At 43.0% G+C, this 10,589-nt stretch overlaps 1 protein-coding gene across 3 annotated transcripts; it reads right to left on the bottom strand.

Moving 5' to 3' along the window:
- Positions 1-5,900: 5,900 nt before the first annotated feature.
- Positions 5,901-10,176, bottom strand: LOC105013960 (amphoterin-induced protein 3-like). Of its 3 annotated transcripts, none has more exons than XM_034295747.1 (2): positions 9,538-10,176; positions 5,901-8,932 (listed from the first exon to the last, which is right to left on the bottom strand). In XM_034295747.1, the coding sequence occupies exons 1-2, from the start codon at positions 9,612-9,614 to the stop codon at positions 7,474-7,476; spliced, it is 1,536 nt and encodes a 511-aa protein (XP_034151638.1). In that variant the 5' UTR covers positions 9,615-10,176; the 3' UTR covers positions 5,901-7,473. The 3 variants fall into 3 exon arrangements, with proteins under 3 accessions (XP_034151638.1, XP_010874160.3, XP_034151639.1); XM_010875858.3 differs by having other exon boundaries at positions 5,901-8,929; XM_034295748.1 differs by lacking the exon at positions 9,538-10,176 and adding an exon at positions 9,318-9,530.
- Between the last annotated feature and the right edge of the window lie 413 nt (positions 10,177-10,589).

The following is a 10,589-nucleotide window of genomic DNA, read 5'->3' as shown; positions in this document are numbered from 1 at the left end:
AACACATTACCCTTACTTAAATAGATGAAATTTGTTGATGGCTCTGTCATAGGAGGACTTAAATATGTCTTTGGTAGCGATAGTTTCTTTCAGATAGAGCTGTATGTTGATAACGGGTGGCCCCATTCCAGGAATTTTTCAGCTGTGTCCTATATCTCTTAGGAGTTTAGGATTATGTTTTTTTTTGTGAATAAACTAACTGATCTAGGTCATAGGAAGATTCTTTTGTGAGCTTTCGTCTTAACCCAGGGTTCTGTTGATTGCCTTACCCATTGCCTGATAGGTCAATAGCCTTATGATAGGTCTTACGCTGCTATACTATTGTTCTGGGGGATTGGGTCAGTTCTCCTTCCCCACAAAGTTCTCCTTCTCCACTATAAATTGTTGTTGATATGATGAATGCATTTTCTGAATTTTCCCAGTCTTCTCCCTTTACTTTAGGAGGACATGAGGTCCTGGTCCACACCTGCGGAGTACCTGGTTTGGGGGCCCCGTTGCTGTCCCTGTCATTGTCCATCTGGTCATTCTTCTAACCTAGTCTAATTTTAAATAGACTCTGGATTTAGCCCAGATACATTTATTAATTATTCCAATTGGACTCTTAATATCTCACCCGGCACAACCAGAAGAGGACTGGTCACCACTCTGAGCCTGGGTCCTCTCTAAGTTTCTTCCTAAAATTCGGCCTTCTTAGGGAGTTTTTCCTAGCCGCTGAAATTCAACACTACTGTTGTTTGCTCCTTGGGGTTTAAGGCCGGGTGTCTCTGTAAAAGCACTATGTGACAACTGCTGTTGTAAAAAGGGCTTTATAAATACATTTGATTGATTGATTGATTGATTGACAACACAACTGATGGTCCCAACCCCATTAATAAGGGAAACAATTCCACTAATTAACCCTGACAAGGCACACCTGTGAAGTGAAACCCATTTCAGGTGACTACCTCATGAAGCTCTTTGAGAGAACACCAAGGGTTTGCCGCGCTATCAAAAAAGCAAAGGGTGGCTACTTTGAGGAATCTAAAATAGAAGAAATGTTTTCAGTTATTTCACACTTTTTTGTTAAGTACATAATTCCATGTGTTCATTCATAGTTTTGATGCCTTCAGTGAGAATCTACAATGTAAATAATCATGAAAATAAAGAAAACGCATTGAATGAGAAGGTGTGTCCAAACTTTTGGCCTGTACTGTACATGTTTTTGTATTATAAATGGTAAAAATGTTGATCGCCGCCAGTCACCTTTCACTCTTTGCGTGGGACACTTTCCCCACAGATACTCCCTGGTTTAAATATGATTGTGTCGCTCATGTATGTTTTATACACCGGAGTGCTGATGTTGGAGGTCAAAGTGCATTTCCTTTTGTTGGCAGGTAGCAGAGTTTAATAATGGGCATTCTAAGTTGAGTGTACTTGTTATTACTTAAGTTGTGGGCTCCGCCTAGCTTCTTAAAATGTATGCATTAACTGTAAGTAGCTCCAGAAAAGAGCATCTGCTAAATGACTAAACTGTGAACTGCAAGTCTATTCACTGGCCGGCTCATTTGGTCCTCAAACTTATTTTTGTTTAAAATCCAAATAAAAAAAGCATATAACCATTCTAAAGGCAAAATTGCAGGCTTGAATTATGTTAGAGCATGAAATGCACATTCGAACATGTTATATCTTGTCTTTTTATTGTTTCTGCAGTGTGGATGTACCATATTTAGTAAATATTAAGGAAATCATGAAGCCAAATGAACATTTCCCCAATTTGATTCGGTTCCCAAAGTTCACCAAAAACAGCTGTTCATTCGATATGCCTCGTAGAGATATTTTTCGTATTTAGTAAAGGGAGGGTAACCGATTGCTTCCTATAGTTGTAATCATACTTACCCCAAATGATTGAATATTAGACTGCCTGCCCCAGAGCACATTTTCTCAGCAATAGCTCTTTTGATCAGCAGTGTCTGGATGGCTCAGCTACATTGTTAGTATGCTACTGTACATGGAAATCCACAAAAGACTATTGCTATGGAACGCTGTTCTGTTTTTTGGTCTTAGTCCAATAACATTATTTGACATGTCAACTAAGCCTTTAATATGATGTTCTGCACTTTCCACCTTTTAACGTAGCTTTAAAAAAATCCCACTAGCCTGCTGACCTCCATCTACTTCTTAATACAAAAAAAATGAATGTATGGTTTTTAATCGAAGCCTTCCACAATTTGCTCGCCCCCTAACATCCTTGCCCTGGCTGTGACTGAGTTGGAGTACATCAACACCTACAAACATCTTGGTATTTGGCTTGACTGTTCAGTCTCAATCAAAACCCACACTGCCCATCTGCAGTCTAAAGTAAAATCCAAAATGGATTTCTTGTTTAGCAACAAAGCATCCATCATATCCTGCTGGTGAAGAACACAAAAAACATCCAGACGTCCTTGAAAATGGCAGCGTGGCCTATTATTTGTCCCTAAGAAGCTCTTCCTTCAGTTCGATGTTATTTGCAACACTGCCATCTGATTTGTGACCTCCTCTGGCCCCTTCAGCTCTCATCATGGTGACCCATGGTGACACTCGGGTTAACTGGCCCCATGTTCACAATTTACGCCACACTTACCGGAAACAACTTATGTAACTTTAGTTCACTTCTTAACATCTGCTACTCTAATAGCTCCAGAAGATATATCACACTGGTTACTTCTAAAGCCTATTCTTCCTTTGGTTGATACTCATTTCAGTTTGCTTCTGCCAATGACTGGAACGAGTTGCAAATGTCCCTTACGGTGAACATGCTTGTCTCACTTTACCCCTTAAAAAATCATGTAATTTCTTGTTGACCCTCTCAAGCGCAATCAGAAAAGATAGCATCTGTGAACTGTGATCTTCAGGTCTCCCGACCAATGTTCAATGGGGTTCAGGTCCAGGCTTTGGAGAGGCCAATAAATGACATTCACAGGCTTATCCCAAAGCCGCCCCAGCATTTCATTGTATGTGTGCTTTGGGTTGTTGTTGTGCTGAAATATGAATCTTCTCCCCAGTCTGATATCCGGTGTGTTCTGGACCAGGTTTTCTTCAAGAACCTCTCTGTATTTTGCTCTGTTCTCTTAATTCAGTTCACCACCATGTTTTAGCGTAGGGATGGGATTACTCAAGTGATGCGAGATACCTTGTTTTTGCCAGACGTAGCACTTGGCTTTCAAGCCTATTAGTTTGATTTTGGTCTCATCAGATCAGGGAATCTTTTACCTTCAGGGTTTTACTCCATCTTCCATCTAGCCAATCTACTATAAAGGCCCGATTGTAGGAGTGAGTCAGAGATGGTGGTCCTTCTGGACTCTGTAGGACTCTGGAGAGAAACTCTGAAGCTCTGTTGGAGTGGCCATTGTGCTTTGGGTAACTCATTGACCAAGGGCCTTCTTGCCCTGTTGGTTAGTTTCAGCTCAAGGAAGAGAATTGGTGTTTCCAAACTAGTTCCTTTTCACAATGAAGGAGCCATTTCTCTGAGGTCTACAGTGTGTTCTTTGAACTTTATCTCTGACATTAGGGATTTCTAGACAGGTGTATGCCTTTCTAAATCATGTTCAATCAGTTGAATTTACTAGAGGTGTACTCCAAGTTTAGAGACATCTCAAGGATGATCAAAGGACACAAGATGCAGCTGAGCCCAATTTGGAATGTACATGAGATGTTTCAGTTTTCGATTTTCAATACACGGACATAAAATTATGTTTTCGCTTCGTCATTATGGAATAGCGTATGTAGATTGGAGATATTTTAAGTTAAAAATGTAAAGGTTTATAGCACAACAAAATGTGGCAAGTGCGAGGGTCTGAGTATTTTCTGAAGGCACAGTATATCCAGTCAGTGGCCAATTTATTAGGTTCACCTGCTGGGTAATACAAATAGACAAACATCAAATCATGTGGTTGTAACTCATTATATAAAGCCTGCAGTTTGAGCAAATATTTGTTTGAGGAACACGTAAGTTACTTTGACTGTGGTGTTATTGTTGGTGCCAGACGTAGTTCCAATATCTCAGAAACAGCTGATCTCCTGGGAATTTTGAGAGGTCAGATGAGAATCTAAGTCCTTCAAGCTGACATAAAGATCACACATTCTTAAATGACCACTCTTTACAACATTGGTGTGTGGAAGTGCATATAAGACCACGCCGAGTTCCTTTCCAGTCAACAAGAACAGGAAAAGTAGGCATGTGATCACCAAAACAGGACCATTGACGACTGGAAAAATCTTTGCCTGGTCTGACGAATCTCAATTTCTGCTGCAAAATACAGGACATATGGTAGGATCAGAATTTGCAGTAAATCACATTAATCCATGGGTCCCTTCTGCCTTGTGCCAATGTTACAGGCTGCTTGTGGTGGGGTAATGGGGTGAGGAATGTATTCTTGGCACACATTGTCCCTTAATACCAATGGAGCATCATTTGAATGTCACAGCATCCGTAAGCACTGTTGCAGACCATGTGCAACCCTTTATGGCCACAGTCAAATAGTTTCAAATGGAGACTTGCTACAGGAAAATGTCACAAAGCACACATAATCTTAAGCCGGTTCCGTGAACATGACACTGACTTGAGTTTACTGAAATCCCTGTCGCAAACCCCAGACATCAATCCAGTAGAGCAACCTAGGGCTGAAGTGAAACGGAAGGTTTGCAGCATGAATGTGTGGTCGAAAAACATCTGCATGGAAAAATCCCATAGAAATGTTTCCAGCACCTTGTTTAATCTATGCGGTGAAACATGCAGGCTTTTCTGGGGGCAAAAGGGGGTCCTACCAAATGCTAGAGGCTGTACCTATTAAAGTAGACAAAAATATACAACAAATGGAACAACATTTCAAAAGTACCATTTGTTTTTTATAACATTCGATAATTTGTCAGGGGTCTGAATACTTATGAAAGGCACTGTATATTAATATAAACATATTTAAATGGCAGATTTACAGGCTGCAGTATCAGAAGGGCTTGTGCAGATGCCATGGAAACGAGGATGGACAAATGCTGCCGACATGCTTATTGAGCTGTGATAGGACGATTTGGCACAGCTAAATCCTGCAGAAGGAGAACATGTGTTACATGCACTATAAATATTGATAAATATGACTAATTTGGCTTTATGTAACTTTAGTCTTTTTACCTATTTAAGGACTTGACTTAAATGTAAACAATCAATGATGTAACAGATGAAAGACAGCCAATAACTTTCTGTTAAGTTCTACCACCTATTTTCCTCTGTTAAAACAACACAACAAAGACAACACATTTGGCTGCAGATTTCCTTAGACTGTGGTGGTATTCCATTAGCATTTGTCACTTCAGTTCCCATTTGGATGGCATTTGTCCCAAAACAATCTCTTCTGAAGGATCAAAACCTTTGAGGGGCTATCCCAGATGGTGTTCTTGGTTTGTTGTAACCTATATAACCGAAATAAATTACTTTTGGGGCGAGATTGCAGTGCATCAATTTTGCAAGCTTCTGTATCTGCTACAATGTTCTAGTAGCAGACAAATGGCTTATTTCTATTCATGAATAAACGGAATGATGGTCTAATAGCATAGGCCAATGTCAGTTTTGTGTAACGATGCGTTGCTTCCTATACATCAGCTCATTGTCAATTTTCGACTGTTGTGATTAAATGACACACATCCATCGCTGAGCATTGCCCGTGAAATGATTCAATCCAACTGCATGATGACATCGGCCACTGTTTTTTATATGGAGGGTGAGTAGCAGCAAAGCGTTCTTCAGAGAAGTTATTACGTTTCCCTCACAGTTTCAATTTAAAGAAGCTATGAAATATTAATGCTGGGGCGTTGAATACTCATGCAAGCAACATGTATAAGTTTTTTATGCAATTATAGATGTTTATACCTATAGAATAAAAGAGAAATGAGATTGGGAGAAATTTTATTCTTCAAAAATGAAACATTGGGAGGAAGAAATATAATTATGGTATGACATACATTTTGATAATTCATTGTTTGTAATATGAATAGCACTGTATCTGTTCATTTTGTACTGATAGAATGTATTCCAAATATGAGCTACAAGATATTTATGCCATATTATTCTGCAAATTTGCAAGTTGTTGTTCTCAAGAGCTTTTCAAAATGATTTGGTGGTTCTTAGAACAAGAGGTTGGGAACCACTGCATTACTACCAGACTTCCCTTGCCTAAGTAACTGTGATTTTCAAAACAAGGTTTAAGCACAGGCAGTAGTTTGTAACGAGAACAGTGTCAACATTCATTGAACCAATTTAAATTGCTACCCATGTACTATTAAAGGCACTACCGCATTATTCTATTCAAATGTTGACAGCATAATACCTGATGCGGGCTTGTCCAATATTTCAAAGTGCCTGTCTGCATGTTATGTTTGTATTTTAATATATTATCTTTTCTTTTTGAATTGGTCTTTGTCCAAACCATAAGATGTACATGCTTTCATTCAAAGTTCCAAGAAAGATTTATTTATAAATCTGGGATCAGGAGTTTCTATAGAGCATGTAAATGGGTCATATGAAAGTGGTTGCTTTAATAACTTTACAGAATTAGCCAGGTTATACAGAACACAACAGGCGTTATTCTACTATCATTCAGTTTTAATCTACTGCGTTTCCCTGGATAGTAAAACATTTACTTTTGCTTTAGAAACATCTACATCTAACTTCCTGAAGTAATCACACTGGGACTATAATCCCATGAAAATAATTTCAATTCCAAACATTCTCTATTGCTCTAACAGCTTTTGTGGAAGTCAGCCAAGCAGAAAATATATCTCCTAATAGGAATCCTCTTCGTTGCTACCCGATGCTGTTCCTCCCCTTAACCACAAATGTTAGCTCATACCCTCCCATTTATGTATTTAAAAGGAATTAAATGACCTTATGTTGACTAATATTTGAGAAAAATGTAGGTGGAAATCTGTCTGCAATCTGCCATTGCTTACACCACTGTGATCCTTTTAAATGTTTGAAAGGGGCCAAATGAATCACACTTCAAGAAGGAAGGGAGTAGATGCTTCTCAGAGAACGTATTAACTGAACTGGGAACAGGGAAGATTGCCAAAGGTTAATAATTCAAGGTGTCCAACTGCAGTGTCAATTTAATCCAAACAACGTTGTTTTAACCCTCACCAAAACAATGGTAGAAGAAATACAGTTTATTCCTTCAACACTTTTCTACTGTGGATCCTTGAGACAAAACAGGGAGGGAAGAGAAACATTAGCAAGCCCTTACGCCATCTCTGAGGGTAGTCCGGCCATGATGCCTTTCGCCGGAAAAGGAAAGAGATGAGAGCTAGAGACCAAAATGGTTGCCGGTTCGAATCCGTAATCCGAAAACTGTGATGTGTCCCACAACAAAGGTCCTTCTCTAACTGTGGTGTATGAGGATGATCTGTCATTGGAACGCCTGTCACTGCTCATCTTCCTTGTCAGTCATGGGTTCAGCGCCATGCTCCCTAAGTGAGTCCACTCGTGTCCCATTCCCACTGCAGTGTGGCCTGGTCCGTGGCCAGAGCCGCCCTGAGGGCCCCGTTCTGATCCACCAGGACGGGCTCTATGAACACCACGTGCTTGTTGCTGCTGACTTTGATGGAGTCCCTGTGGCCCAGTGTGGGGGAGAAGATGGAGGCCAGGGTGCCTGGGTCATAGGCCGTGACGGGGCTGGTTTCGGGCTGCGGCTGTTTACAGCACCCACAGCGGCAGGGCGTCAGGTAGAGGTACATGAGAATCAGAACCAGGGTCACCACGCAGCCCACCAGGGTGGTGTAGCCCGTGCTGAAGGAGTCGGGCAGGGCTCGGACCACGGTGACGTTCACCTCCCTGGTGGCGTTCTGCGCGTGTTTCAGGTCCAGCGCCGTGCACACGTACACGCCCGTGTCGTTCACCCGGGCCGAAGGGATCTCCAGGGTGCCATTGGGGAACACGCTGACGAGGGTGTCGTTGAAGCCGGCCTGGGTCAGGTACTCTTGACTGGGCGACACCCACACGTAGGACAGCTCTTTAGCCCGGAGCGACGTTTGGCAGTCCAGCCGCACCCTCTCCCCCTCGTTCACCACCACGTTGGAGGCCGACACCATCATTGGCAGAGAGACCGCCTTCCCCACCGTGCAGTTCTGGAAGTAGCGGGAGTGCCGGAGGAAGCTTACGGAGGCGCGGGCCTCGCCGTAGATCAGGCAGGTGTGCTCGTCCGTGAAGTCCCTGACAGTGTCGAAGCCCCTCTGCTCCCAGTGCCAGAACACGCTGTACATGGAACAGTCGCACACCAGTGAGTTGTTGTGGAGGTACAGGCCCTTCTGCACTGAGCCCGGCAGGGCCTTGACGTCCTCCCAGGGCAGCGCGCTCAGGCGGTTGGACGATAGGTCCAACATGATGAGGAACGGATGACTGTGGTCCTGTATGGAGAAGAAGGGGAATTCAGTGATTTGGTTGAGGCTGAAGTAAGCCTTCCTGAGGCTGCTCAGGCCACTCAGCATGCCCGATTCCACGCGGCTGATCCGGTTGTTGTAGAGCAGCAGCTCCTCCAGCCTCCACAATCCCTGCAGGTAGTGCTGCTCCACCACCCGGAGCCTGTTGGAGGACAGGTCCAGGTGGCGGAGGCTGGAGGCATTGTGGAAGACCCCGTGGCCCAGCGTGGTGAGCTGGTTGTTGGCCAGCCGGAGGGTGTCCAGTCTGGGCAGGTTGGAAAAGCTGCTGGGGCCCAGCCAACCCAGACGGTTGAAGCTGAGGTCCAGGGTGGACGTGGTGGGAGGCAGGAGGAGAGGCAGCCTGGTGAGGCCCTGAGCGCCGCAGCTCAGCGTGTCCGAGGTGCAGAGACAAACAGCGGGACAGGAAGCCACGGAAGAGCGGACGAGGAGACACAGCACCAGATTGGTGCCCAGAGAGAAGGGAGAGGTCATACTGCTCTGGCCCATGCTGCTGGTAGGAAGGAAATGTGTTATTTCAATGGGGTACCTGGTTGAATGAAGGCAGTAGAATTAGATTGCAACAGTGAATGGTCAGAAATTCTAATTTTACAAGGATAAAAAATATGGCCCAATGCAAAGCCTGTGGACTTGTGGTAAGAACTGGGCAGCCATGAATAGCCCAACTCCCCACTGGAGACTGTGATTCAAATGTGTGTCAGTCCTTTCTACCATTACGTTGCAGTTGACCTGCGACATATTTTGTATAGGAAGAAACGTACGATTAAAAACACTCAGTTATACTTATGAATGTTTTCACCACAAATGTTCTCAATTTGTAGTAAAGATTAAAAGATAAAAATGAGGGATTACATAAAAGGATTACATACAAGTCCTACCAAAATGTAACTTGTGTTTTCTTTTGCCAATCCCTTAGGGAATTTGGTGGTAGCCAGCTACATTCAGAACCCGGTGGAGCAGTTAGGATTTTCTGTCTTCAAAATGACAAGGACAACAGATTTATCCTTTCGGTTACTGGTCAGATGCGTTAAACGCTAGGGTATTTGTGACTTTAAGTCAAAGTCCTGGGATAAATAGAGACAATCAAATACATTTTACCTGAAGAGACTCAAAGATTTTTCCTCATCGTCACCAAAAACCAAATGTGATTGCTGCCACAGACTTATAAATACCATCTATTTGCTGGAAAAACATGAACACCATGTCCAGAGAAGTTAATCACGTTATCAGATATTCACTCTTTAACTCCAAGAACTCTTCATTCAAACTTCACATTCATCACAAATCCTGACAGGTTGTTTTTTGTCTCTTTCCCCAAGTACTAATTTATTATAATCAGTCCTTCCCAAGAGTTTTTCTTCTGTCTTCAGAATGCTGTCTTTTCCCCCAGTAGTGCTTCGCTGCAAGTGATCCACAGGTATCTGGTGGTTCAGTCTGAGGGGAAGGCTTCGAACCCCTCTCCCTTCCAGCGAAATCCTGAGCCCTGTTAAAGTTGCTCTGATGGCTTTATCCGTCCCCCAGCTGTGAGCGCTGCTTTACAAACATCCTGCTGTTCTTTGCGGTGTGCTACAAGCGCCAAACAGCTCACTTAATCTCACGCAATCCCTTTCTCCTGCTGCCTGTCATCTAGTGCAGCCCGGTGCTCCCCACACTCTCATGATTAAATCATTATTATTTTACTCCTGACTTGTATGCAATCTTTTGCTCTTTTCCTCCTTCCCTGTCTATCTCTCTCTGCGCTTGCTCTCTTTCTCTGGCTTTCTTTGCCTTTTCACTCTGGCTGTCTCTCTCTCTCTCTCATCCTGGCCATCGCCCTGACTCTCTTTCTGTCTCTTTGTCTTTCTTTTTCTCTGGCTTTCTCCCTTTCCTCTTTCAACCTGACTTATTTGTACTCTTTGTGCCTTCTAACAGAGAATAGGGAATTTGAGGCTTAAATTGAATGAATATTAAATGCAGTGGCCATTACCACTTATTTGCCAGTGTTTTGTACTTGATAACTGTTCAAATTGATGGATTGACCGAATCCTTATTAATCCCAGAGGATTATGAGAGGGATATAGTGAGTGAGTGAGTGAGTGAGGGAGTGAGTATGTCTATATGCGTGCGTGCGTGCGTGTGTGTGCATGCACGCATGTGTGTGTAAAGCTTTA

The sequence above is a fragment of the Esox lucius genome, chromosome 12 (assembly GCF_011004845.1).
Source record: "Esox lucius isolate fEsoLuc1 chromosome 12, fEsoLuc1.pri, whole genome shotgun sequence".
Lineage (NCBI taxonomy): Eukaryota > Metazoa > Chordata > Actinopteri > Esociformes > Esocidae > Esox > Esox lucius.
The sequence above is the reverse complement of the archived record's forward strand: the minus strand, read 5'-3'. Positions and strand labels throughout refer to the sequence as shown.